The following is a 27,476-nucleotide window of genomic DNA, read 5'->3' as shown; positions in this document are numbered from 1 at the left end:
AAAGTTTCGCTCAGCTGAGTTAAGCGCCGGAGTCAGCTGAGCTACATCCTGTTCATGAAGTCCGCCCCAAAGTTTTAGTTTGGGAGTGACAGGTAGGCATGGCCATGGGTGGATCCAGTCGGATTTGAAAGTCGAACGTTTGGATCCGGGGTAGTTACTGGTATGACCCAAAAATGAGTCTGTAAGACAGCCAAAATATCAACAAAGAGCATCGCTGGATATCCTTGTGGTAGATCGTTTAGATGCATAGTCAGCAGTCAGCCATGATATTGTTGACCAGGGAGAGAGATATATCACAGATATCTGCTTCGTAGGGCCTGGCTGATGGTACTCATCCGGCTGGTAACGCCACTACGCATGTTGCTCAACAGAGCTTCTTCTAATGCAGACTGCGAAACGCTGGCATCTATGCATTATCAAACAATAAGAGAATAAAAGTTAGTATTCGACTTGCCAAACTGAGTAACTGGAAAGAAGGGAAGAAAAGTGAGAGGACTGGAGGCTTGAGTCTGATCGATATAATTACAACGTACCATCCAAATCGCTAAAACTGCTTCCCATGCTAGGAGTACCTTCACTGCCACGTCCATGAGGGCTTCGTCCAGACAGCTCTGCAGTTCTGCGTGGGCTGAGCGGCCCCACTGGGCCAGTGGGGCGGCGGGAAGTGGACGGCTCGTTGGCAGGGGATCCCGTTGCCATGCCAGAACTTGAGCTCGTTGTGGATGATTCTGGCAGATCTTGCTTTGTCTTTGCTAGCGGAGTGACGCCGCCTGATACTTGTCGGCCTTGATGCTTGAGTTGTTGAGGCATTTCGCGCAATGTCGCTGCGGGGTCACTATGAGATGTAGTTTTTCCTGTCTCATGTATAGATTCAAGCGGGAGAAAAGCAGGAGAGTCCTCTTCGTCTTGTTCCTCTTCATCCTTGGGTGGTGCTCGTTTCTGGACCATGGAGAATTTTCCGTACCGCCTATACTGCGGCCGGTTGGATTCTTCATCAGAGTCTGAACTTGAACTGGACGAGGATAAAGGTCCGGGGCTGTCTTCGCCTTGTCTTGGAGACAATGGCGGTAAGACATTGGTCCTTGACTCTCCTCTCCCTCTTTGCTGGGGTATTTCACCCGAGCTTCGCCTGGATGGCTTGGGTAGTGTGGCGACCGCATCTCCAGACGATTGGTTTCTGACAGAAACTGGACGGGGAAAATTCGGACCTATTAAACGGTATGAATATCGACCAATGTCTTTATTAAGAGGCTAGCATATAACCGACCCTGGGATATATTGGGAGTCTGAGGGCTGCTATTATCTGCCCTGGTTGCTGAAATATCTTGCTGAAGCGCAAACAACCTAGATTGTATGCGAGATCCTGTTCAGGGAGGTTTGTTTAGCTAGATATCGACATCAACATCAACAGCTAATGTTTGCATATGGACCATACCGTCACTACCAGATCTATTCATAGGTACACTACCTCCAGGAGTCCCTCCACCGGCAGACGTAGCCTGCCCAGAAAGGGGATTCTGTTGCCCGACTCTCCGAAACTGCGCCCTCACCTGAGAAAGCCGTCGATCGTATAGCCAGGCAACATGTTGGAGCAAGAATGGAAGGGTGATATTGAACTTCTCCGCGCTAGGGAACCGTTGATTAGCTAAAGCACTCTCAAGAGGGCGTATTACTGTGTCGCATACAGAGCTTTCCCTGCGCACTAGTGTTAGCCTATATATCACAAATCGACGGGGGACGAATGATCATGGCAGTATTAGCATCTGCAACTTACAGTCTACTCCTTCTTTAGGGGCTGCGGATAAAACATCCCACAGTATTCTATCATTGGCGGTATCCCAGTTCACCTATATCAAGCATGTCAGTGCCTGGGGCAGTCGAGCCAACAGCCATAGCATGCGCCCTATAGCTATAGATCTATGGACGCTGAAACTCACTGGCGGCGGATCAACGAAGTCGCCTCGCGGGAACGGTAGGCGAATGAAGACGGTGAATTTAGGATCGCTGGCCAGGTCCTGAGTAGACATATCGTGTAGCAGGAGGTTAACACAGGCTCCGCATGTTATACGCCGTGTCTTCTGCTATTCGTCCTCTGGTGATGCTCGCCTGTCGGTTTGTTGGAGGTTCGACTTTCGGCTCGTCGGAGTTAAACTATTTTTGGACGTCATTTTATTACGTAATAATATATATGCCAAGCCTTTGTCACGTGTAGATATCAACATCAGACAGAAAAAAGAAAAGAAAAAAAAGCAACAACAACAAACAACGAAAGAGACAAAAAAGGGCCGACGATGGATATAAAATAATAATAACAAGAAAGGAGGCTGGTGCAAACCGTTGGGATGGACAAGCTGCCAGCGGAGAAGACATCATCCTTGCGCATGTGCATACTCATAAGCCATAAATTCGCCTGAGCACACCTGACCGGAGCTGGCTCCTGTCCATCCGCCGGGTCGGTAGCTCTACAAAGCCAAAGCAGCATCATGGAAGGCTGCCCGGCACCAGCAAGCGAGACAGAAGTTCGCGATTTGCAGCGGAAGATATAAAAGTGCTACCTTATGCAAGTTTTGTCAGGGATCGGGCACATCGCCGACTGCCAACTGGCTCCTTGACTGCGTCTCCGGGGCTCATGCAAACAGCTCATCCCCCCACTCGCAGGACACCCTGTTTTGATATATCTACATCACTATACCGTGTACTGACTTGCCAACAATCAACAGCCAGCCCGGTTGCCGTTACATCTAGCAACTTAGCCTGGCACTTTGGACGATCTTACAGCGAGGCAGTTACTTTAGTGCTTCTCCCTCTTCGCCTTTGAACGACTTGATTGATAGCGGTCTAAGCATGTTTCAGATGCATCTACAACGGGTGAATGCTGCGTCCCACACAACGAACTTGGAGGTACAAACCACCGGTCGACACGGCGAAGGATGCGGGCAGAAAGAGACGCCCTGGAAGGCTTATCGGGCGAATGCCACCCTGTCGCCTCCATGTTGCCCTCTCTAAGACGTTCATGCATCACTCTGGCGGTGTGAGGAGGGCGGTTGGGTAGATATTTTCCCTATCACATGATAAGCGGCGGCCTAAGTATGCCTCCTCCGTCGCCAGCAAGGTAAAGGGTTAAAGGAACGGAAAAAAAAGAAAAAAGAGAGAGAGAGATACGCATAGGAAAAAGGCAACCTGGCGGGTATTTGCATGTGGACATGGGAGTTGAAGCAGCAGGAGGGGGAAAGAGGGAATGCAATCATCAAGAAGATTTCATTCATTCACTCGCCTCCAGCCTCAGCCTGTCTTTACATCAGGACGGTTGATTTTACCTTTGGCCGGGCAATAACTATATGGTACGGAGCTTAATCATCAAACTAGAGAGTGGCCCTTCCGCCAGTACCGAACCAGGGAGCCACCCATGACGTGCATATTGAACTTACGCGGGATTCTATATATCTGAGATCGGTTCGCCTGTGCGGCTCCAGCATGTGTCAGGTGTATAACTGCTCCTGAGTTGGCCCTTTATCTTATTTCTTATGCAAGGGAGATCTCCTGCTGGCGTCACTCGGGGTTTGACTCGCCATCTCCTCCAAAAACGTAATAACCTACCTATACAGCTCTGCTCCGCCATAAATACAAGTGGGACCTGATCAACAATCAGCAGGTTATTCTTCCGTGTTTCAGGCAGATAATTCTCGCTTACGGGTTAGGTGCTTCTGCCGGTTTTCATGTTGGGATTGACACTGTCGTATAATATACTCCTCCTTTCGTCTACATCCACTTCTACATCATCTCCAGATCAGAAAGGGAGAAAATAATTGAATTTGTCTCCCTTTAAAGGAGCTGCCTGCCATGGCAAACCAAGAGGGATTCCCAACGGCCAACTCAGATACCCTGCTACATGAGCCAAACTACCGTACTTACGTACTTCAGCTATCAGAGAAGATGGAAGAAGAAGAACTCACAGCTCTTCGACAGAAGGCACTGGATATTGGTTTGACAATCAAGGATGATAGTGAAGAGTCAAAGGGGAGGCTGGAGATTGCCTCTGAATCGTATGATTCTTCGACACCGACACCGTCAACGCTGATGTCACCCAGTCAAGTCACCATCCCTTCATCAGTGTCGTCCTCAACTCAAAGATTACCTAGTGGTGCTCATTCCGTTTCGTCGATGGCAACCTGTCTGAGTACATGCAATGAGGGAAAGACACATCAGAAACTTCCTATAATCAGCCCTACCCCAAGCAGACACTCGTTCGACGCCTCGTATTACCAAGATCATCGGTTTACGTCTGGCTTTAGGCAGTCGATACTATCCCGATTCCCTTATTTTGAAAAACGTTTGTCCGTGCCCAATGCTCTACCGTCCGGATCCTCATCTCCTCTTATCCCTTCACAGATATTTCGACAAGATTATACGGTAGAAGCCAGAATAGAAGTTGCCCCTTCGTCCGAATCTCCGTCCCCGGTTCATTTAGAGATTCCCAAGCTCGAAGAACCAATCGATATGGAGTCCGTCGCTCGAAGCCTATCATGCTCGATCTTGACGACTTTACGAGATATACATGAAAGTCAAAAGCGAAGGCATCTAGAATTCCAGAGTAAAATCATAAACTCTATTAAAACAAAACATGATGCCCTTATTGAAGTAAGACGGAAACAGAACCAGGAAAATGAAGCTGCGCTTGAGTCTCGGGCAAGTCGTCCCTAAGCAAGACCTTTTCAAGGTTGGAGAACAACCTACTAACAAAAAGCAAAGAATACTGCAAAAGCAGCCAAGATTGAAGAAAGAGACCTCGTTGCCGAACTATCACTTGTTGCGGAACTACAACGTGAGAAACAATCTCTCCAGACTAGTATACGACATATGGAAGCATACTTCAGTACACCGCCGCCTAGCCTGTCATCCGACAAAAACGACTTCTACGCCAGCCTCCAACCGCGCGAGTATACCGACCAAAAACGAAACCGGCTTTTCCAAAGCTATCACGAACTAGCTACACTTGACGCACTACATCAATCGAAAATAAAAGTCCTGAGGGATAGGCAAGCAAGGGCTTTTCAAGAGTCACTGCAAGACATGGAACTCGACTCTATCGAACTCGCAAGGAAGAACAGTGAAGCTTTGAGCGACCTTGAAAAGCGAAAGCAGGAAGAAACTAAGATAGTGTTGGCTTGGCTAGATGGTAAGAAGCAGGGGCTTATCTACAGATGGGCACTAGAGGAAGGCATTGCGAGAAGGCAGCTGGAGGACGAGACCAGGCTGACTTATGGCCCTTTGCCCACGATATCATTCAGCGAAGGCGAATACGATGGCCTCACTCTTGAAAACTAAATGTTGCATCCCTTGAGAAGGAAGTAGATGATGAAAGGTATAAGCCAGAGTCTAGATGACCTTGGCTGGGTATATATCCTTCCGCCACTTCCGAACGGTCTTCTCCAACTCGTTTGCTTCATGGTGTGTTTTTGACGCTTGACTCCTCGTACCGTCGTATTTGCAGAGCTTCCATTTGCAGCAAATGGTCAAAATGTAATAGGTCTTCCCGTGTATCATATCTTCATGCCAGACGTTTGTCGACCTTGAAGTCCAGCATCCAGCTCTTGCGTAATGCAGGGGCATCTCAAGTCGAGCTTTAGGGCCCAAATCTCCGACGACCAAGTTCTTCTCGCACCCTGAAGCTTGGGGACCGGGCCGGCTTACCGGCGTCCCAGCCTCGGGTGGTTGTCAATCCCCGAAATGGATAGAGGCTATCTCTGTTTTCGGAGGGTTCGTCATTTGATGCCTTTGCGTCTGGTAATAAAGAAGATATATGCATACCTTTACAGTCAATGTAATATATTATTGCCAAAAAATGTGAGAGACAGATCACTGACAATCATGTCGATCCGGAACTCCCGGAGATATCACCTAATCCAACGATCTTTGAACTAAATATAACCGTCTCAACCCGAGCGTGGGGATTGCCAGCCTTAATACGAGATGATTGTGGGTGTTCAAGCAGCACTCCAATAAAATATTCAATCCAACCCAAGTAGGACGTTGTAAATAGATATATTCGCAGCGAGCTATCGCACACGTGGGATCAGTCGACATACAAAGAGGAGCATTGGATATCTTTGGCAAATACGAGCTCGTGTGCTGGAACGGATATAACTAATTGACTTCCCGTGGACCATCCCCAGTGGCATCTGAATAATTCGACCGACTCTTCAGTTTGGATATATAATAGTTGTCTATTGCTTCTGTATACCCGCAATATAGTCATAATGTTACTCCGAGGGTAGCTTTGGGAAATACGAAATGGAGCTCGATAGTCGAGAAAGCCCCGAGGTCGAAAAGCAGTCAAGCTGTTGCGTTGAAGGCATTGTTTGGCCAATTGGTTCTGGATGAGATAGAACGTGATCAACGCTGTTAAAGCCATGAATTTGTAATGATATGGTCGAGTTCGGGTATAAAAAGCCTGGCTTGATGTCACCAGCCTGGTCGTAAAACAGCAAGCTATTCCCCAATTCCTCCAGCCTCACACAACAACTAATATATCTCTGCCAAACAGACCAGCTGTAAGCCCTTGACCTGTACCCTTTCCCAGGTATACAAGCAGGTTCCTAACACTATGCATATGCAGAAAACCTACGCAAAATGAAAGTCACATCCTCCATAGCCGCGGTTGTCGCCCTCGTCTTTGCGTCTTCCGCCGGCGCCTGGCGTTTGAATGCCTATCAGCTCCGGAACTCTGAGGGCCCGAAGTTCACTGCCGGCGGACCAGGCGGTTCTGGCAGCGCCTGCCACAGCGTTGGTGACCTTAACAACAAGATTTCATCCATCGAATGGTACTCTGATGACCCAACGCACCACACCCGCTGTTGCTTCGTCCCATTCAATGGCCTTGGCTGTACCGGTGACCTTGGTCAGAGCTGGTGCCGCAATATTCGTGTTAGCGACCTTGGCCAGATCGGTATGGACAACAAGATCAGCTCCTTCCGGACCGACTGCTATAAGCCAACTACCAAGCGGATGGAGGAATTCCAATTCTGAGCCGACCACAATTTCTTTGACGACAAGCACATGGTGCAGTTTTTGTTTATGTTGGGGGATATCCTAGTCCGACAATGTATATAATAAACACAGCCAAATTAGGTGTTCATTAATATCATGTCAAACTTGCCATTGATGTTCTCTTCCGTTGACTTGTCGGTTTGATTAAGATAAACATCCCCCGTTCAGTATGGCCTGGAAAAATGAGCAATAAACTTAGGCAATCACGTTTCGCTGTCAAGGAGCCGTTGTACTATGCTCTCAGCACGGGTATCACCTCCAGCGATAGTCATTTCAGTTACCTTGTCACGACCGTTATCGCCTATGATAATAACCCTTTCGACAAGCCCCCGATTGCACACCTTGACTCTGCCAATGCGTCCATCCTGCCACTGGAAGCGTATGTACCTAGCTTCAATCGATGCAGCGGTGACGGATAGTATTCCGAGTTTAAATGCAGTTGTATTTGCGGGTATATCGGTGGAGTTTAGGTTAGCAATGCCCAGCTGTTCCTGAAGTAAAGTGATAACATCTCGTCGAAGATGCCAGGCGACAAGCTCACGGCGCAGTCCCCGCACCAAGCCTTTGAGATTTTGCTTCTTTCGCTTCCACGGCTTTAATCCTCCACCAGACCCATCCTCAGATGCCTGGATCGGGAGATATTTCTGTTCCAGGTGCTTCAGCGGTATAAAAACCGGTATGGTATGCCGATGTATTTGTAGTAACTTGCGATCGCCCCCTGTGCGTCTAAGAAGTAGATAATATGGCTTCACAAAGGTCCCATCACGAACATTAACATCAATCCGAAAACCAAGAAGATCAGGTGAGTCTGTATGAGGTGATGGGTCCTTGAACGGAAATGAAGTAGCCGAAAAGACGATGCGATGGTGGTTTGTTTCGGCGTGTCTCTTGGACTCGACGATCGCGGACGGCGTATCGGAATCGACCTGGCTCAAGAGATGCGACTCAAGGCTGTTTCTAACCGTGCTACTGGACAGCAGACTGGCTGAAAGGACTTGTCTCCGCGCCGTGAGCTTTTGAACTAGGTCGCTGTTAGCTGGCCCAACAGGACGAATAAAACCGAGAATAGACCTACTTTCTTCACGCACAGCAGATATCTCCTCATCCAATGCCGCCGACTGATTTTCTTCCGCCATTGTCATCCTTCGACACCACGATCTAGGCGTTTGTCATGGTCGATGTCGTCTGTTGTGCCTCGTCGTCTTCGTCGTCGTTAAAGCGGGAGGTCAGTGTAAACAACCGGCTTAGTCAGCAACTATCGCGATTCCAAACCTTTAATTTTTCTTCTGCAAAAGGACAACTTGCAGCTTGCAAGCGACTTCATAGGCGCCGGAGGGGGGATTCACTCGGGTACAGACTAAACTTGGCTTATTCATGGTGACTAGACGCTGCTCGTATCCTCGTCTGCGGCTCAAAAACATGCTGACACCTGTTCTCTAGGCCATACCCGGTGCTATATAGTCCACTGTACCTCTTCTCTGCCTCCTATAGATCAGAACGAAACCATGTCTTGTCCCTTCTCCACATAAATTCTCCGGGATAACCAGTTAGTGTGATATATAGCCTCACTGCATTCTCGTGCACATACACCCTGCCTCTCGTTCTACCCGGTTTCGAAACAGAGAAGACCCAAATGAAACGCAAGAACGGTTCTGTGAGAAAACGAGCCAGTCGGCAGAGCCTCAACCTCCACACGAACGGCCACGCCAACGCAGGCGGCAAGATGGACTCGCAGATAGAGATGCGGAAGAAGGGCGTCTCCCTCGAGTCGACGTCGACACATACCTCTAGGGTGATGGACCGACCAGAATTCTCCCTAGACGACTCTCCCCCGCCGACTCCACAGTCTGCCGCGGCCGTGAGCACCAGCTTCAACGATCTACCAGCGCCTGATAAACGAAATTTTCTCCTGTTATGCATGCTATACTTCCTTCAGGGCGTGCCCATGGGTTTGGCCATGGGATCGGTACCTTTTCTCCTTAAGCCGAACCTCTCCTACGGACAGATCGGCGTGTTTTCGCTCGCTTCATACCCATACTCGCTGAAGCTTCTATGGAGTCCCATCGTGGACGCAGTTTGGAGCCAGAGGTTTGGACGACGGAAGAGTTGGATCATGCCTATCCAGACAATCTCTGGCTTGGCCATGGTGTATCTTGGTAGCCATATTGCAAATATGATGACTGCAGCGGCTGATAAGGGGGGAGACGGCATATGGGGCTTTACCAAATGGTGGTTTTTCCTTGTCTTCCTCTGCGCAACGCAGGATATTGCCGTTGACGGCTGGGCCATTTCTCTCATCTCACCTCAGAACATTGCGTTTGCCTCTACCGCCCAAACAGTCGGCCTTACGGCCGGGCACTTCCTATCATACACCGTGTTCTTGGCATTTAACTCGCCGCATTTTGCTAATACGTGGTTCCGCTCTACGCCATCGAATGAAGGCCTCATCTCTCTAGGTGGTTACTTGAAATTCTGGGGGTGGGCATACCTTCTCGTGACCATTGGATTGGCCGTGCTCAAGAAGGAGGAAATTTCAAAGGATAGGGACGGCATTGTTGAGGTATACAAGAGCATGTGGAAGATCTTGAAACTCAGCAATATCCAGACCATCATCATCATACATCTGATTGCGAAAATTGGCTTCCAGGCAAACGAGGCCGTGACGAGCTTGAAACTTATTGATAAGGGCTTCGGTCAGGATAATATGGCTCTGGTCGTTCTTGTTGACTTCCCGTTTGAGCTTGCCCTCGGTTACTATGCTGGAAAATGGTCAACAGAATATACTCCCATGAGGCTGTGGTGCTGGTCATTTGTAGGCCGGCTTGTAGCTGCTCTCTTGGCCCAGGCTGTTGTCATGATTTATCCAAGCGCCCCCGGTGCTGCTGTCCCTGGGTGGTACATGTTTGCAGTTATTGGCGAGCATCTGTTGTCCACTTCGATGAACACTATCATGTTCGTTGCCTGCTCTGCATTCCATGCAAAGATATCCGACCCAACGATTGGCGGCACTTACATGACATTACTCGCGACGTACGTATGCCCTTCGAACCACTAATTAAAACCGTTTGCTAACCGTTTTTCTAGCGTCTCGAATCTTGGAGGAACTTTCCCGAAGTATTTTGTTCTTAAACTTGTCGACAGCCTCCACAGTGCAACCTGCGTTCCTCCGTCCAAGGCCCCTCAGGGAGTACAGTCTCCCATCACTACTTCTTTCTCCTGTTCTCTCGAAGCCGACAAGAACCGTTGCCTTTCCGGAGGCGGCGTTTGCCGAGTTGATCGTGACGGCTTTTACTATACGAATATATTATGCGTGGCCGTTGGTGCCCTCACTTTCTGGTTCTTTATCCGAGGAGCCGTTATGAAACTCCAGAGACTCCCCTTGCGTGCATGGCGAGTCGCTCCAGAGGATACAGTTAGATGATGATGATGCTCATATCTCTGTATGATAGAGTGTATGCTCTTCTTTTTGGTCTTGGTTCCGGGTTATAAAAGAGATTGGTCTGGCTATAGCTATTTTAATCATTGCATTATGTATTATTACTTGCCCTGTAAATATTATAATAGAAGACCTTGACACTTGTTTGGTTAGTTCTCGTATCTCAACTTGGCCCGTATAAATGAGTAGTCGAATACCACCTTACAAGGTGCAACTCCCTTTGATCCTTTAGAATCGTTGAAATATATCTACCTCGAGAATGTCCGCCCAAATACCAAACACTCTCACTGGAGGATGTCTATGCAAGGAGATCCAATACACCATTGATGTACCAAAGGACATCTCCTGGCCTCCAGATGTATGTTCCTAGCAACACGTAATTATCTCTAATACTGACTGACTCTACCAGCCTCACACTTGCTGGTGCACTCAGTGCCGCAAAGCAACCGGCTCTATCATCGCCCACTTGATCACCTTCGATCCGTCCGCTGTGAAATGGAACGGAACGCCCACGGAGTTCGAGTCCAGCGCCCAAGGACGCCGTGGATTCTGTTCTAAGTGTGGTACAAGTCTGTACTTCAGAGACATTGGGCTACCAGCCGAGGTCGAGATATGCACTGGCTCACTCGACGAGGAGATACTGGAGAATCCCCAGTTGGCAAACGACCTTTGCGATCCTAGCTGCGGGCGTTTCTGGTGCAAGAGAGAGATCAAAAGTACCATATACGAGAATTCAGCTGGTAAACGCTGGCTGGAGGGAAGCAAGTCACGGCCCATGTATGATGGAGAGTAGATATTTCCGTCTCCAAAGACACCGTTGGCTAGAGGAATGACCTTGATTTGATCTCTCTTGCATTAATGTATGTAGTTACCCCCAAAATTCCTTGCTAATAATATTGAACCAAACCTGTCCTGTGTTTCACTAATAGTTGTTCATCTACGCATCCAGCCGTATTCATTTGATTTCCCCGGCCTAGCCGTTTTATTCCTCATAAACAGCTTCATGATAGCTTATAACCCCCGGCCAGTCATCATGGATCAATTATATCTTGTCAGAAGGGTATTGCTCGGCTTATAGAGTGGTTTATATCAACCGGTGTCCGCAGGACTCTATCTCAACCCGAAGTAGCTATCAGCTTAGATATCCATAATAAGAGAGTGATCAACATCAGAGTCTCACTTCTTGCCCATCTCTGTGGCACAGCATCCGCAGAATAACGCCGCGGGATAGCATACGATCTAGATAGTTATGCATTAGACACTGATCTAATTAGTTGTATAGTCATAATCAACATACCGCCGTCAAAACTGCAGCCCAGAAACCTAGGAATGTGAGAGAAGGTCAGCTCTCAAATATATAACTAGATGCTTGTATTCAATTGCCAGAGCTTCTCACCAAGCGTTGGGCCTACGACCTTGCATCGGCATGCATTGTCTGTTCCGCATTGGATGCACAGGAAGTACGGCTGTGGAAGGGGACACTGGCTACATACATCCATCTTGAATGATTTATAGCTTGGAATATGCAATATCCACCACAAGTATATAAATGCCAGGTTAGAAAATGCTTTACTAAGTGGTTGTTGTTTTGAAATCTGGCAGATATTCGCTGGCTACGATAACAATCATCATCGACCAGTGTGATTGTTGTTTACATGGAAGTTGTCACCGCAAGCAGCCTTTTGCCACCAGGAATAGGTCACACCAGTGGGCGAATATATACTAAATAATGTATAAACAAGAAGTCTGCGTTCGTCGGTGCTGGGAGGCACATTAATGTAACATGAAAAGTGTCTAGGTAGGACCTTAGTAGGAGCAAAGGGGTAGTTAAAAGGGAAGGATATCTGTTTCTCAAACCAATGGGAGGAGGTCGCCGTAGAAGAACAAGGTACCTATAACGTGGAATAGTGTATAAAACATTCGAAATCAAAAAAGGTTCAGGGGGGAGTACAGTTAAAGTATAAGTACGGGCAGATTAATAGTAAATCAAACCGTTGGTGGAATGGCTTTGTATAAGAATAAAAAGAAGTCAAGGAAATTTACCCAGTGCATAGGGCCCCAGTTCATAAAATCATCACTGTCTCTAATTTTGATAGTAGAGGATAGTCCCGCTCAATCTCCCATTATATCATCCTCATCCGGGGAGGGTGAGGCTGCGTCTCGTTCTTCTTCGCCGTCGCTAACAGCAGGTTCCTCTTCTTCGTCTTCAATCAGGCCGCGGGCCCGTAGGTTTTCTTCATCATCTTCATCTCCGACAATTGCATCTTCCTCCTCTTCGTCATCATCCTCGACCAGTTCGGTAGACTTGATTTTCCCGCCGCGAGTGTTTGGTGCAACCCCGTTAGCGGCAGTATCTTCCTGGCCTTCCGGTTCTTTGCCCTTGGGTGCGACTCGTCTTCGAGTTGCGGGGCCATCCTTTTGGCTGTCTTCCAGATACGAGAGGACCTCCTTATAATTCTGGCCTAAACGCGATTTGTTTCTGAGTAGCTTACGCCTCAGTTTTCCGGCCTGAGGGCCAGACACATCTAACACCCGGCCAATGATAGCGAGAACGATCTTTCCGGTAAGCTCACAGAGTCTCTGCTCAGCAAGCAGGATAGAACGTTTAGCCTCTTCCTCATTCTCATCTGCATCACTCGCATCGCCCTCCTCGTCATCGGAGTTGAGATCCATTTCACTTTCACTCTCCGCCGGCTCGGCATCTACCGCCACATCAAGCTTTCGTTTTGATTTTTTGGCAAACGTCTGCTCGGCGCTGTCGTGAAGTCGAGATAGAACATTGCGGATCTCTGGACTGATCTCTTGGGGAAGTTCTTGAACTCGGAATGCCAGGTCGTCTTTAGTCATAGAGGTGACATTCTTCCCAGGAGGAGCTGCATGTCGAAGTGTGCCAAATGCTGTCTGTAAGTCAAGCAGTGTTGTTGTAGCGGCAAGCTTAACATGTTTTAAACCCGAGCCATGTGGTTGCATAAGGGCAGAGAGCGTTGCAACAAAGGACTCGCGTCTCTGAGATAGAGACTCGAAGTATTCAGCATCATAAGCGCCCTTATTGCTACCAGTGGTAACAGCTGCCGTCAGGTTTTGGATCTTCCACATGAAGTAGACCAACAACGTCTTGAAGATATTCAGAGCAATATCTTGCTCAAGTTTGTTCACATCATCATCGTCGTCCTCTTCTCGTAGGCTTCGTTTGACCAGCGAGAGAAGTAAGTCAACAGGAGCTTCAGCACGTTTATTCTGTTTCTTTGAGGTTGGTCGTGGTGCCGTTTCCAGGGTCGAAGTGCAATCTGATATGCTAGCAAGGTTCGAAATGCGTATCACAGTGCTAGAGAGCGTAGCAAGAGCACCTTTTGGCAGCTTCACGCTTTCAGGTTCCTTTTTATTTTCCAGTATATTATTCAAAGAATCAACAGTATCATCCCAGAGTTCCTGAATCTTGCCTTCCATAGCCTCTTTCAGCTCATCTGATGATCGAGCACGCAGGAAAGCGACTGTGGCCTCAGCTAGCACCGCTTGATCAGAATGTGTCAAGAATTGTTGATTGATATTGTTCAAAAGATCAGAGTAGGCGGCTGCATCCTTTTGTATCTCCTGCATGAGATCGAGGTTGACAAGGTGTTCTAATCGAAGAACTGGGGATGCAGCTTCTGGTACGGCACCAAATTTATTCAGTAGCCGCGGTATTATCTGGGACAAGTTATGTGCGATAGACTCCAGTCGTTCTTCCACCAGCTGAACCGACTGTTTTGTCTTCCTCCCTTTTTTGTCTACATCCGATTTTGAGACTACCTGAATATGCAATTTGACAGCACACTCGAGTACCTCTAGCAGAATAGTTTCCTGTCCTTCGTTCAGCTTATATAGGCATTTAATGGCGGCTGTTGTGTCGTTATCATCCGTGGGTTCAGAGATCTGCGAATGATCATAAAGAAGGTATCCAGCCAACGATTCCCAGTGTTCGAACTCTTTGAAGTGAGGGTAAATTGATTCGGTGGCTAAAACGAATCTCGAGCCGATAGAATTGCCGAACGGAGCGTATCGAGAAGTCGACTGATCATTTTCATCGTGCAGTTCAGTTTCTTGTGCGTCATATACCTGCAACATGTCCACAAGGCACTTGAACTTGATCCAGGATCGGTTCGGGGTATCATGATTTTCCTCATCTTCTTCACCAAAAAATTCATTGACCTCTTCCTCCATACTCTCAGTTGACGATTCGTAGACATCAACAATGTTCGCAACAAAGAACTTTCCAGCAGCTTTGCGCACTCGTGGTTCAATGTCAAATACAAGCCTGCCTATGCTGTCGATATCGTCAGGTTCTAAAAGGCCAGCATCACGGATAACATCTAGTAGTTCCACCGTAGCAGCGCGGACCCCAGGCTCTGCATCCCTCACAGCCATTTCCACTATTCTAGGCCGGAAACGCTCAGTGAAGCCTCGCAAGCCAGGAATGTTATCTTTATTCTGGAACAGTTTATGCAACTGGTGTATAACAACTGATCTGGTAGCTGCTACCGTATCCGAGAGTACCCATCCGAGATATCGAAGATACTGGCCGTCAAAAAACATGTCCTTGTACAGACTGATCCAGAGGCCTAGGAGACCCATGCACTCTTGTCTGATTTTAGGATCGACGTCTCTGTACCGGTGGACAAAGACTGCATCAAAGGAGTCGCGAAGCATGTCATCAATTGCTTCTAGTCTCTTCTGTCCTTCCTTGATCTTGGTCTGTAGGGCACTGATTCTTCCCTTGTTCGCGGATTTCTTCTTCCGCTCAGTCTCGAGTTGAGTCCGTGAGTTAGACACGCTAGAGGACACCTCTTTGGCAATATGGCAGAGCGTAGTCATGATTGTCAGGGAGATAATCGTGGCGGTATGTCTGAACGGTCTGATAGGGGCCGATGACATTGAACTGATCCACGCCTGGATATTTTCGAAGAGGGCCGGGTCACTGTAGAGGATAGAGGCGCTGTGAATGGTCCGAATAAGGTCATCAAAAAAGCTGGTCAGGACGGACTGGAAAGACTTGAGGTTCTTTGCTTTCGACACAAGTGGGTAGTCGGTTATATCTTGTGCCTGGTACTCTTCCTGGATGTCTGTGAGGCGGTTGGAAACGTTGTCCACATCCTCAATATCAGTGCTTTCGACTTTGATATCGGTTCCGGAGCATCTCAGGACAAAATTGATCAGGTCCCGCATTGCATTAATATTGTGCTCTTCGTATTTCGTAAGCCATTCCGCCGCAACAGCTTCAGTAGTATGACCGCGTCCAAACACCTCCGCTATATTCGCGTTAGCAATACCACCGGGGAAAGAAAAAAGATTTTGAATAAGGTGTACGCACCGTATAACCCTTCCTCGTCACCGAGTTCACTCTGTCTCATTCGAGGCTTCTTCTTCCTACTTGGCGGCTTCGGTTTCTGCCCATTCATGATAGGACGCAAAGCGAGCTCTGTTGATATCCCGTTCATAATCTTTTGCTTCTTAGCAGCCGGCTTCGCCTTTGACTTCTTGTTCTGTTGTTTCCTGCTGGATGGGTCCCTTTTCTTCGCCTGTCTGCGTGCCCTAAAGTCCTCATCATCGGCCTCTCCTTCGCTTTCTTCACTTTCATCGTCCTCTTCGTCCTCATCGACTTCGTCCTCTTGTTGCGCCTGGTCAGATTCATCATTTGACGCGTCGTCTTCGTTATCATGACCTTCAGACTGTCGTTTCCGCTTTGGACGGCTCGAATTGAATGTCTGCGAAGAGAATATCTCTGGTTTCCGTCTAACGCGCCCTGATTGTCGTCTGGACGGTCCCTGGTCTTCCTGAAGTGCGGCCTCGCTGCCCACCTCGGAGAGCGGACTCGAGCCACGTTCCTCAGGTGCCTCCATCGTATACGGTAACACGATCGATATTCAGGCTCTTCTGCAGCGGTACCTCGCTATTCTCGGTGGTGAGACGGTTGTTCTAGCAAGGCTTCCTGGTCAACTTAATGTAATGTAGCTAACTTCAAGAGACGCGCTATTTAGATGTTTTGCCTTTTGCTTTCCGCGCAAGAAAAGGGGCCAGTGGGGGAGGGCAACAGTGCGAGCTGCTCGGGGAGATGCAACTCAGCAGGCCAGAGGAGATCTGAGATATCAGTTCGCTTCGTTCCTCGAGATTCATCGAAGTTGACGCCGTCTCGACGTTGTTTTTTTGATAAACTTGAACGCGCGCAAGAAAAAAAAAGTTAGGCTGCAGTCGGTATTACTGTATGGTATGAGTTATTACATACAGGTACTGTCATTTCCCACACGATAAGCCAGGATAAGGTGTACCGTATGTAATATTACAAGGTACGGTAATAACTGCTTATCTTTCCCGTTTTCCCCCGCAAAAAGCGATTTTGATAATCTTCAACTTCTTCAACTCCGGCTTTTTCATCTTCAACGGCTTCAAATCTTCACCTTTTTCCATCATCACTGCTGGTTCGCTTCTTCAAGGATTGCTATTCTTTTCAGAGACTGCCTGCTCGTGCGCTTTTGATAGCTCCTTGGAACTAGCTACGTGGCGGCAGTCAATCGATGAGGAAGCCCCTGACCTAGATACGGCGCTATGCCGATTCTCAACTCCCCCTTTGCGCCGTCGGCCTTTGCCAACAGCTCTGGCCGCGGGGAGGTCGTTCTCACAGTCCTTCCACCGGCTATCCCGTCTCTATCGACCGTTTCTTACAACTATCCTCTTAAGCTCCTCTCGCGCACTCCCGAGGGTGAATTAAAGTCCAGGTACCCGGCTACCGCCACACCCCATTTACACCTCTATCTTCTTACCTACGGCGGTGGTCTTCTTCCGGGAGACCACATTGACGTCTCTGTGACAGTCAAGCCAAGGGGAAGGCTTGTGGTCACCACTCCACAGGGGAGCACCAAGATATACAAGACCGAGGCCCAGGGTGGCAGGAAAAGACCCATCCCCAAGACCGATAATGACCGGAGCAAACAGACCCTCAAAGTCCAATTGGGCCGTGAGTCTGGGTTGTGCTTGCTGCCTGACCCATCTGCGCCATTTGCAGATAGTCGGTATGACCAGTTCCAGACATTCACTCTGCTCCACGGGGACCACAGCAAGGCTGCAGGCAGCTCGCAGGGCGACGAAGGTGTCACTAAACCGGCCCACAAAGGCAGCCTCTGTGTGCTCGACTGGGTGACGGAAGGGCGTAGCGCCAGAGGAGAGAATTGGTCCTTTGATTCATGGACCGGGAGAAATGAAGTCTGGCTCGAAGACTGTAAGACCGGGAAGAGGAGGCTGCTGCTCCGAGATGCGGTGATATTGAACAACGAGACAGCCGCGCAGAAGCAACTAGATGCCAACGATCCTGACAGCTCGGCAGAGAGCCATATGTCTTCTACCCAGTCACAGACCTCAGTCCGCTCTCGCGTTCATCCTCATGGCGTACTGGGGACGCTGATAATCCACGGACCACTGTTCGAGTCCCTGGCTGACTTCTTCATGGAGGCCTTTACTTCACAACCCAGGATCGGCGGTCAGAATTGGTCGTCGAGCTCCACGTACTATCCCACGCACACGAACGAGCATGTCAATAACAACGAGAAATATGATAATCACGACGACACGACAAAACCGGCAGAGATGCGCCACAGAAATGTAACATGGACGGCTGCTCGAGTACGCAATGGATTTGTCCTCGTGAAGTTTGGTGCTCCAGACTTTGAGAATGCCCGAGATTGGCTGGGCCATATGCTCAGGGCGGAAGGGAGTATTCAGCGTGAGTTCGGCGAAGAGGCCCTCGGCTCCTTGTAGAATAGACCCGTAGATTCTTTGTGTATATACTTATCGCATGTTTCCTTGTTTTCTCTATGTTCTATTATTGGCATATCCCTCGACACGTATTTCTTTTCCTGTGAGGCTGCTGATATCGAAGGGCAAATTCCGATTCCGAGGCTATCTCAATTGATAGATCTTCCAATTGCACCAAAACCAGGTAGTTTCATGCATTCCTCAGCTGCCAAAGGGCGACAGGTTTTTGGTTGAGGTCCTGAGTAGTTGCTGATCGTCCACACATGTTGCTATTCTTTGCTTCGTCGTCGCTGTCAGCCTCAAGTGAACTCGAGATGATTGACGGTACAGCCTCCATAAAAACGAGGGATGTAACCAATCAACCAAGTCTTCGAGGCTACTACATCGTACCTTAATATAAGGGAGTAATAGGGTAGCAGTCTTATGCAAGGAGTGTTTCATTGCAGTTCAAATTAAGTTGATCCGAGCTGGCCCCAGCATGTTTCTATTATTAGTGAATAATCACTCTGTTATACGAGCCTCAGGGGCAACGTGGATAGGGGACTGGCAGGACCAAAACGCGGATCGTCCATATCCCCGCTGCGTTACACGGCAAAGGGGCCGTAGGGCTCTTGGTGATCGTCAATGGGGATAGCGAGACTCGAGGACATGAGAGGCTGTGCTTCACGAAATGTGGCAACCTCTCCATCTCCCGTCACCAGAAATACGGATTAAGCCAACTTATGCACCAGGCTGAAATCACGCATCGCCAGTCGCGGTGCTCGAAAAGGTAGCAATGAACTCCCTGCTGCGGGAACGGTGGTCCAAGGGAGAGATGATCAAGAGAGTCGGCTCGTATACATACTCTGACTTGAGAGGAAATAAGCCGGGCAGAAGAGGTCTATATAAACCTCGACAGAACCCGTCCATGAAGATATCCAAACAAGCAAGACAACAAAGACGAAAACAACAACAACAACAATCCCAACCAAACTCCCAGTTTCAACCACCCTTCAAATCAACCCATTCATCAATCAAAATGCGTTCCGCAATCTTCATCTCTGCCATCTCCTTCCTCCCAGCTGCTCTTGCAGCTCCCATGCAGATCTCCGCCAGAGACTGTGTTGGCCCAGACGTCAACCCTGCCACCATCGCTCTCATCAAGGAGTTCGAGGGCTTCGTCCCAGCTCCTGCACCTGACCCAGTTGGCCTCCCAACCGTCGGCTACGGCCATCTCTGCCAGAGCAAGAACTGCGGAGAGGTTGGCTTCCCATTCCCTCTCACTGAGGATACCGCCACCCAGCTCCTCATCCAAGACGTCAAGGTATGTATAACCTTCCATGGCCTTTGGGTGGACGTATAAAGTTGTTAATGAGTGATATAATGCTATAGGCTCCCCAGCAGACCATCACCTTGAAGACCGCTGATGGTGTCCACCTCAATGAGAACCAGTATGGTGCTCTCGTCTCTTGGACCTTCAACGTCGGCCCAGGAAACGTTGCCACTTCCAGCCTCCTTCAGCGTCTCAACGCTCTCGAAGACGTCAACACCGTCCTCCGCGAGGAGCTCCCTCAGTGGAAGTACGGAGGTGGAAAGGTTCTTCCTGGCCTCGTCCGTCGCCGTGCTGCCGAGGTTGCCCTTGGCGAGACCGCCTCCGACGTCCCTGCTTTGCCAGTTGCCTGCTAAACGCTTTTCAAGCGAGAGATGGTACAAGGCTTGCTGCTCGTGAATCAGCCTTGTCTAATTAATATTCTTGTTTCATATTGCTCTTTTTTCATATTCCCACATTCATGTTAAATAGATCCCCAATTAGTTATTTCGACCTTGAAATTCATTTTGTACATATGATAATCGATATCTTTATGTCCTTTGCTTTTCATCCCCCGTATCTCAGAGCATTCTCGATGTGGAGGAACGCAAACTGCGTTGGGTATATTTCCGATGGCATGATCAAACTCCCAATTCTCCGTATGCATCTTTCCCATGCGATAGTGTCATCTTTTCGGATTCCGAGAGACATCTTGAGCGTATCGACGTTGTCGTCTTTGACTGACGTTGAATGAAAGTCCGAAAGTCGAAAAACGTCAACAAAAAAAGAAAAGTCTTGGCATCAGCCCCAAAACTCTAAAATCTTCAAATCTTCAAAGGTCGAAAAGTTGAAAAGATAAAAATAAGAAATAACAACGACCACATTTGAATACACTGGAATTTCAGTATGCCTCACAAACACAAGAGACGAGGCAACGGACAGTGAGTAAAGGCTTATCCTGGTTTTGCTGTGCTATTTTTGCGTATATACCTTCGAGTACTCATCAGTTAATAGTGACGATTATGATCTCCCACCAACCTCGATAGCAAAATCCCTCCCTACTAGACTTGAAAAAGCCGATGCAAAGTCCAAAGGTGGACAAGACACAAAAAAAGGGCCCAAGCAGAAGAAGTCTACTACCAAAGCGCTGCAAGATGACACCCCCAAGGCCTTCGCTCGGCTCATGCGAGTATATCAGGAATCAAACGGCAAGCGGAAACAAGGAGACCGAGACGCGGAGTTAGACTCGAGCGAACATAACAGTCGCAAAAGGAAACGGCAAAATGACACAAACCAGCAGAAAACACAAAACAAGAATAGCAAAGCGAAGGCTGCAGCGGACGCAAAGGACGCTAATATTCCCAAGATTCTACCAGGAGAAAGGATATCTGAGTTTGCTGCTCGAGTTGATCGTGCGCTCCCATTTTCCGAATTAGCCAAACGAGCATCGCTATCAAAGGGAGGAAAGGATGCTGTGTTGGGCAAAATAAGGGACACTCGACAAACAAAGCATGAGAAGAGATTGTTACGGCTACAAAGCCAATGGCGTGAAGAAGATCGAAAGTTCCGAGAGAAACGTCAGGCTGCAATTGAGGAAGCTGAAGGAGAGGAGGAGGAGATTAATGATCTATGGAAGGAATGGGAGCGTGAAGCCGGAGCTGGTGTCAAGGGGAAAAGCAAGAAAACCAGCTTAGCACAGAAAAAGAAGAAGAAAAAGAAGAAGGGAATTGACGATGGCGATGGCGACGACCATGCCATAAGTAGCGATGATGACGACGATCCATGGGCAAAATTGAACAAGAGAGCAAATATTACGAAGCCAATCAATCCGGCTGACGTTGTTCAAGCCCCTCCGGAGAAACTGGCAAAACCCAGAGAAATATTCAAAGTGCGCGGAATGGGGGGTGCAAAGGTCCATGTTGCTGATGTTCCTGCTGCTGCTGGTAGTTTGAGACGAAGAGAAGAGCTAGCCACTGAGAGACAAAGCATCGTGGAGCAGTATAGAAAACTTATGGCTAGCAAGAGAGAGTAAAATGATCGCTAGCACGGTATATATATGCAAGGATATCCTTATCATGACATTCCAGGTATCATAATCTAAACTTTTTTGTAAATACACAAGACACCGGCGAGGATCTAGAAGGCAAACGCTTGACAGTATAAACAAAACATAAAACGAAGAGCCTTAATCTATAAGAGCCTCTTTCAAGCATCTCCTTTGATAGATCTGACATAATCTGCGGCACGAGCTTTGACTTCGTCCACCATCTTCGTATCTCCTTCAGGGGCAATCTTCTCTTCAAACGCAAGCCATTTTTTGAAAAGGAATTTGGCTTGCTTTTCTTTTAGTTTCTTTTTGGGACCTCCTTTGGTTCCATCGGCTGCGACAACACCATGGCCGATTCCAAGCACGCGCTCAAAGAGCCGTCTCACTTGCTCTTCATCACCAACTTTGATTTCCAAATCCAACAACACATTCCACAAATCAATGCGCTTGGGGAACGAGGACAAGAGACCCTCAAATACTGTTCTTCCACGCTCGATACCTCCGTTAGGGGAGCGGAATTCCAGCTGACCAAATCTGGATGTAACTTCAACATGGGTATGGGGAGGTAGGGATTGCAATGCACGGGGGAGTAGGTCACGGCCACGCTGAGGAGCTTCCATGGTATCAAACAGGAAGTTTGCATAGTTTAAGAAGAAATCTGGAGTGGAAGAGACCTTTTTCTTCAAGGCAGTTTGGAAAAGCTCATCCGCTTTCTATAATTTTATTAGCATTGATAATGGTTGTGTAAGTGGGGCATATATGCTTACCTCTGCTTTGCCCGATTGAATGAATATGCTTGTCATCCTGTCGTATATTTCATGAGCATCGTTATACTCGCAGGCGCTCTTGAAGACCTCGTCAAGAGTGTCGTCATTGCCAAAGGTATTTTCCAGATTGAGCCGTGCAACCCAGACATTGAGCTTCTCTGTATCTTGTCCGATACTCATGGTTCGCAAAGCACGATCGGCAATTTCTCTTGCCTTGTCCACTTCTCCCAGCTCCAACTGGAAAGCCATGTACTTCAACCACAACAGACTAGAATCTGGCTCTCCAAGAAGTAACCGCTCATAGTCAGCAACAGTCTGGGGTCCATTAGCATCCAGGTCGCCAGTTCTGTCCACTTGAATCTCAGCTTTCCGGCGCTTTTTCCTCTTGGTAGCGCCATCATCCTCAGTAGACTCATCGGCAGCCTCATTCATGTCTTTATCTCCATCGCCAGTCCAGTCAAAGCCAGAGGTAACAAGTCCGCTCTTTTTAGTGCTATCAGGAGCGTTTTCCATTTCAATATCTTCATCACTATCTTCCTCTTCCTCTTCGTCGTCTTCTCCTTCAAGGTCAACCCCTCCCATAGATACATCGTCGTCCGAATCGCTTCCAACATCAAGCTTGATACCGCCTGCTTCATCATCACTGGAATTGGCGTCGCTCTCTTCCTCTTCTGGGAGATCCCTGAAGTATGATGCTTTCAAGCCTAGCGCGATTTGGCCTTTCTCCAGATCAACTTTCAAGACCTTTGCCTTGACGATGTCATCCTTTTCGTACAGCTGGGTAGCATCTTCGACACGCTTCTCCGCCATCTCGGACCTGTGACACAACCCACTTAGGTTGGCACTGCCGTCAATGGCAATGAAAGCACCATACTCTTCGACCTTCCGAACCTTACCGGTAACAATTTGACCAACCTTTAAGTCCTTTAGAGTGAAAGGCGGTTTATAGTTGGGATCCAACGCTGATTTCTTCAGTGTCATCTGTACCTTGTTATTGTCCTTGTCCACGACTGTAAGTCTACCTTGAACGAGCTGGTCAACCTGGAACTCATCCTTCCACTCCTTCAAAAACGAATCCGAAAGATCTGAAACTCGGATATAAGCGGTCACATCATGTCCTAGAGTCACGAAGACTCCAATGTTGTCAACTCTTCGAACAAACCCACGGACGATCTGGCCGACCTTGAGGTTATCGATTGAAGTTATTTCAGGATCGACAACAGGCAACGAGGAACTAAGAACCTTTGATGGTCGAACGGAGAAACAAATCTTCTTGTTTGGAATATCGACATCGACAACACAGACACGCAGAGCTTCATTCTTGTGGAAGTTGGTTGGGTTGACCTTGGTATAGTCATCGGCCATATCAATAAGAGAAACAGCACCGACAACATTGTCATTAATTTGGACCAGCACTTGGCGGTCAGTTATTTTGGTGACTCGTCCCACCAGGATCATACCCTTGGATAGGTCTGCAACGGTCAATGTCTTAGCTGAACTTCCGATCCTTGCTGACAAGTCAAGTCGATTTTTCTCAGCGTCTATCCCGGTTACAGCCACTTGCAGTGCCGAGCCGATAGGGAAATTCTTCTGAATATTTCCTCTGATTGAAATATCGTCGGAAATGTCAGTGATGCGAAGCCGCCCTCGCACATTGGGTGAAATGTTCAACCATAGACAGTCTTCCGCAATGTTGTTCACGAATCCGATATAACGTTCCCCAACCTTAAGTTGTTCAAGATGAAGAGGTTTGAACTCACTCGCCTGAAGGCAGCTGCGCTTAGTAGAGAGCTCGTAAACCGATACTTTACCAGCCCGATGGCTGATAGGCAGGAACTTGTGATTTCGAGCGTCATGAATTCCAAGAACCCTGACTGGGAGAATTTCCTTGGAGTGGAATGATTTAAGAGGGCGTTTTCGGTCCTTGATGTCTTCCCAGGAGTCGAATATTTCAGAAATATCGATTCTTCCTTGAACGTTGTCAGCTAGAACAACATTGAGCTGAGTATCCTTGACCGATGTGATTTTGGCTTTGGTGATCTTCCCAACTACAATGTCCTCCATAGCCTTCAGTTCCTCATCAATGGGATTATTCAAGACCACAGCAGGAGCCTTCTTTTCTGATGCTGAGCTGGAGTCAGACTGCTGTTTGGGCTTTGACACAGGTTTTAGACTAAGAAGGAAACGGTCCGAATCCTCTTGTACGGCACAAACTGTAGCGGAGATCACCTGGAATCGACTGTATCCGAAATCAGGTCGAGAAGTATGATCATCGTCAACCAAGCGCTTAGGTATCAGGCCGGTGAGGTTATCCAAAAATTCCACAAATATTCCCTCGGGGATGATATTCTTGACAATGCCCGTTACTTTCAAACCGTGTTTGATGTCTTCAAATTTGGCTGGTAACCTTCCCTCAGCGGCAGCTTCCTTGAGAGTAGCTTTGTTGGTAACTTCGATGAGGCGGTGGGATTTCTTCACTCTGTAAACTAAAAGACCGTCCATCTTCTGACCAACTCTGATACGGTTCAGAGTGGACGTACGTTTTGTCGCGGAGCCGTCGGAAATATGGTTGGAAGTAAGTCTTGCGATCAGGCCGGAGTCCTGTAATTTGATAAGCAAGTCATCGCTTGACTTTTCGAAAACGGTTCCAGAAACTACAAGTCCTGGATGAACATTTTCAAAAGCGGATTGGTAGTCTGCAGTCACAGTAGAGGGATCCTTGCAAGAGACAACCAATCTTTCATTCTCTGCGTCAACGGTAAGAGCATGTACATTGACGACTTGACCAACAGTAAAATGTTGCGAAGGGTCTTTAATGTAGGCTTCGCTCATCTCGGAGACTGGGAGGAAGCCCTTCACGGAGCCATAGAACTGCACAATCGCGCCATTATTCTGAATTTTGATCAGGGTTCCCGGGGATCGACTGCCTGCCGAGATGCTTTCGTAGTCCTTCCAAGGAGCTGAATCACTGTTCAGAAGTGACTTTTTCAGGGTCAACCTGAGCTGACGCTTTTGTAGATCAACGGACAAAACTCGAACGGAGACTTTGAGACCCTCCCGGAATTTCTTCTCCGGGTGTTGTAGTTTGGTGTCAGCCATATGCATTTCTGGTACAAGGCCAGAAATGCTATCTGTCAAAGAGACTATCAACCCATTGATACCTTCCGGCTTAATGAGAAGTTTCTCAATCTTTCCCTTCACAACGCTACCAACGGTCACATCTTCGAGACGGAAGAAGGGCTGTTCAATAATCTTTGGCTCCAAGGACACCAAGAACAGGTTGTCCATAGCACTGAAGCCAATTATCCTGCCTTCGTGAGTTGAGCCTACTTTATAGGGTCCCTCAATAGAGGAAATAGAATCAACTCGTCCATCTGCAAGCCTGGAAAGATGTACGAACCCTTGATGTTTGGTAGAGCCCAGTTGAACGTACAATCCCAGAGAGCTATCGACATAGGTAACCTTAACTTCGGGTATTATATCTGAGATTGATGGCAGGTCATCATCGGCTCCATTCACAAGGGTGGCCGTGGGAGAGAACTTCAGAACACTGTCAAGAATGGAGAAACCAAGTTTGATTGGATCACTGGAGGGGTATGTGGTGATGAGCCGGCCCTTGATCTTTGCACCTGCATGATACTTTGTAGTCAGGTCCTTTTTCCCGTCGCTAGCTCCAGAGTGAATAACGTCTACCACAGCATCTAGCATTCCCATGATTTTTCCAATCATCCCGCGGGGGGTCACTTCAGTAATTAGTATCTCGGCGGCAGTGCCTGGTAGAAATGCATTGATAGTTGGCGCCGTGTTTAGGAAATGGGCCTTTTTGACAGAACCAGCGGAAGCGAGGTCTGCAGAGAGCTTGATGACAGTCCCGCTAGCGTTTTGACCGGTAACAATGCATAGGAAGACCGAGCCCTCTTTAACAGTGGATATGTCAACTCCCGCAGGTAACTCTCGAGAGGAAATGAACCCCTTGGCTTCATTCTCTTCCAAGCCCAGATCCATAACGAGGCCATGATCTTCGACACTTACAACCGAGGCTTGGACTGTAGCATTGACCACCATATCGGCCTTTGTTAGACCCGAATTTGCGGCATGAGGTTCAATAGAGAGCTCAATATGTTTCTTGTTTTTCACTTTCCTGTCATCCTCATTTCGGATAGTGGCGGTGACGGCTGCGCGCAAATATTGTCCAACTTTGACATAGTTCTTCAACTCAAGGTCATCGTCCTCGTCCTCCTCGTCTTCACTCTTGTCATCTCCTAGCATAGCCTCAACTTTTCTGGTCAAAGATTTAGAAATTGCGTTTAGAGGTACGAAACCCGTCAGGTTATTTGGAAGAGCCAGTGAGATATCGTGGAGACCTATGCTCGAGACCTGGCCCAGAATTCTAGATCCTACCGCAATACGCTATTATCAATTAGTTGATGATCAGATTTGACAACTGTAGTAGCATCACTTCTTACCTTGTAAGTGAGGGATTCAACCTTCACTCCCTGTTTAGCTGCTGCTGGCGCCTCTTTGGTCTTCGATGCCTTTGCTTTTCTTTTCTTCGATTTGGTACCAGCATCCTTCTTATCTTCTGCTGCGCCCAAGCTTCCTTCGTCCTCACTATTCGCAAATTCAGCACCATTCTTCCCCTTTTGCTCGAATAAGACGTCCTTGGTAGCTTGAATCTGTATCTGCTTCCGTTCAAGAGGGGTGAGCACGTTGTTACCACCCCGAGGAAAGGCAGGCTGTTCATCTCGCAGCATTGATATCGGCGCAGCTTTCGAAACGGCGCTTGTATCCTTCTTGTTCGCTTTCACGGTCTCCTTCTGTTCCTTCTGCTCCTTTGGCTCCTTTGATTTCTTCTTCGGCTTTGAAGCGCCATTGAGCTCTTCAGCGTCCACCTTGGCCTTTTTCTTCGGCATAGAGCTGCTTGGCTCATCCTGGCCGTGGCCTTTCCTCTTTATCTGCGCCATCATAGCGCTGTCCTTGACGAATTGCTGGGCCAAAGAGCTCCCGTCTTCAATCCAGGTCGTCAACAATCATTTTTTTTTTTTTTATTTCTTTAATTTTTTATCTTTTTTTCCTATCGAAAAGCAAAAAAAAAAAAAAAAAACTTAA

General features: G+C 48.0%; 11 protein-coding genes across 11 annotated transcripts; 7 read left to right on the top strand and 4 right to left on the bottom strand.

The window, feature by feature from the left end:
* Window positions 1–293: 293 nt before the first annotated feature.
* TRV_00220 (multidomain presynaptic cytomatrix related protein) lies at window positions 294–948 on the bottom strand (the record flags this gene model as incomplete). The annotated part of the gene is made up of 2 exons (XM_003025534.1): window positions 294–406; window positions 534–948. 2 exons carry the CDS (start codon window positions 946–948, stop codon window positions 294–296), a joined length of 528 nt encoding a protein of 175 aa, XP_003025580.1.
* Window positions 949–3,840: 2,892 nt separating this feature from the next.
* TRV_00219 (uncharacterized protein) lies at window positions 3,841–5,325 on the top strand (the record flags this gene model as incomplete). Its single annotated transcript, XM_003025533.1, has 2 exons — window positions 3,841–4,686; window positions 4,750–5,325. The coding sequence occupies 2 exons, from the start codon at window positions 3,841–3,843 to the stop codon at window positions 5,323–5,325; spliced, it is 1,422 nt and encodes a 473-aa protein (XP_003025579.1).
* Window positions 5,326–6,630: 1,305 nt separating this feature from the next.
* Window positions 6,631–7,026, top strand: TRV_00218 (uncharacterized protein; the record flags this gene model as incomplete). Its single annotated transcript, XM_003025532.1, has 1 exon — window positions 6,631–7,026. The coding sequence occupies one exon, from the start codon at window positions 6,631–6,633 to the stop codon at window positions 7,024–7,026; it is 396 nt and encodes a 131-aa protein (XP_003025578.1).
* A 224-nt stretch (window positions 7,027–7,250) lies between these two features.
* TRV_00217 (uncharacterized protein) lies at window positions 7,251–8,183 on the bottom strand (the record flags this gene model as incomplete). The annotated part of the gene is made up of 1 exon (XM_003025531.1): window positions 7,251–8,183. The coding sequence occupies one exon, from the start codon at window positions 8,181–8,183 to the stop codon at window positions 7,251–7,253; it is 933 nt and encodes a 310-aa protein (XP_003025577.1).
* A 497-nt stretch (window positions 8,184–8,680) lies between these two features.
* Window positions 8,681–10,468, top strand: TRV_00216 (uncharacterized protein; the record flags this gene model as incomplete). The annotated part of the gene is made up of 2 exons (XM_003025530.1): window positions 8,681–10,077; window positions 10,132–10,468. The coding sequence occupies 2 exons, from the start codon at window positions 8,681–8,683 to the stop codon at window positions 10,466–10,468; spliced, it is 1,734 nt and encodes a 577-aa protein (XP_003025576.1).
* Window positions 10,469–10,742: 274 nt separating this feature from the next.
* Window positions 10,743–11,276, top strand: TRV_00215 (uncharacterized protein; the record flags this gene model as incomplete). The annotated part of the gene is made up of 2 exons (XM_003025529.1): window positions 10,743–10,841; window positions 10,917–11,276. The coding sequence occupies 2 exons, from the start codon at window positions 10,743–10,745 to the stop codon at window positions 11,274–11,276; spliced, it is 459 nt and encodes a 152-aa protein (XP_003025575.1).
* Window positions 11,277–12,595: 1,319 nt separating this feature from the next.
* Window positions 12,596–16,359, bottom strand: TRV_00214 (uncharacterized protein; the record flags this gene model as incomplete). The annotated part of the gene is made up of 2 exons (XM_003025528.1): window positions 12,596–15,768; window positions 15,831–16,359. The coding sequence occupies 2 exons, from the start codon at window positions 16,357–16,359 to the stop codon at window positions 12,596–12,598; spliced, it is 3,702 nt and encodes a 1,233-aa protein (XP_003025574.1).
* Window positions 16,360–17,062: 703 nt separating this feature from the next.
* TRV_00213 (urease accessory protein UreD) lies at window positions 17,063–18,268 on the top strand (the record flags this gene model as incomplete). The annotated part of the gene is made up of 1 exon (XM_003025527.1): window positions 17,063–18,268. One exon carries the CDS (start codon window positions 17,063–17,065, stop codon window positions 18,266–18,268), a length of 1,206 nt encoding a protein of 401 aa, XP_003025573.1.
* A 772-nt stretch (window positions 18,269–19,040) lies between these two features.
* Window positions 19,041–19,930, top strand: TRV_00212 (uncharacterized protein; the record flags this gene model as incomplete). The annotated part of the gene is made up of 2 exons (XM_003025526.1): window positions 19,041–19,568; window positions 19,637–19,930. 2 exons carry the CDS (start codon window positions 19,041–19,043, stop codon window positions 19,928–19,930), a joined length of 822 nt encoding a protein of 273 aa, XP_003025572.1.
* A 529-nt stretch (window positions 19,931–20,459) lies between these two features.
* On the top strand, window positions 20,460–21,585 carry TRV_00211 (uncharacterized protein; the record flags this gene model as incomplete). The annotated part of the gene is made up of 2 exons (XM_003025525.1): window positions 20,460–20,494; window positions 20,568–21,585. 2 exons carry the CDS (start codon window positions 20,460–20,462, stop codon window positions 21,583–21,585), a joined length of 1,053 nt encoding a protein of 350 aa, XP_003025571.1.
* Window positions 21,586–21,758: 173 nt separating this feature from the next.
* TRV_00210 (uncharacterized protein) lies at window positions 21,759–27,331 on the bottom strand (the record flags this gene model as incomplete). Its single annotated transcript, XM_003025524.1, has 3 exons — window positions 21,759–22,313; window positions 22,368–26,649; window positions 26,769–27,331. The coding sequence occupies 3 exons, from the start codon at window positions 27,329–27,331 to the stop codon at window positions 21,759–21,761; spliced, it is 5,400 nt and encodes a 1,799-aa protein (XP_003025570.1).
* Window positions 27,332–27,476: the final 145 nt, after the last annotated feature.

The sequence above is a fragment of the Trichophyton verrucosum genome, assembly GCF_000151505.1.
Source record: "Trichophyton verrucosum HKI 0517 chromosome Unknown contig00019_1.f1.exp, whole genome shotgun sequence".
In the NCBI taxonomy this organism is placed as follows: Eukaryota; Fungi; Ascomycota; class Eurotiomycetes; order Onygenales; family Arthrodermataceae; genus Trichophyton; species Trichophyton verrucosum.
Note: the sequence above shows the minus strand (reverse complement) of the source record. Positions and strands in the feature narration are given on the sequence as shown.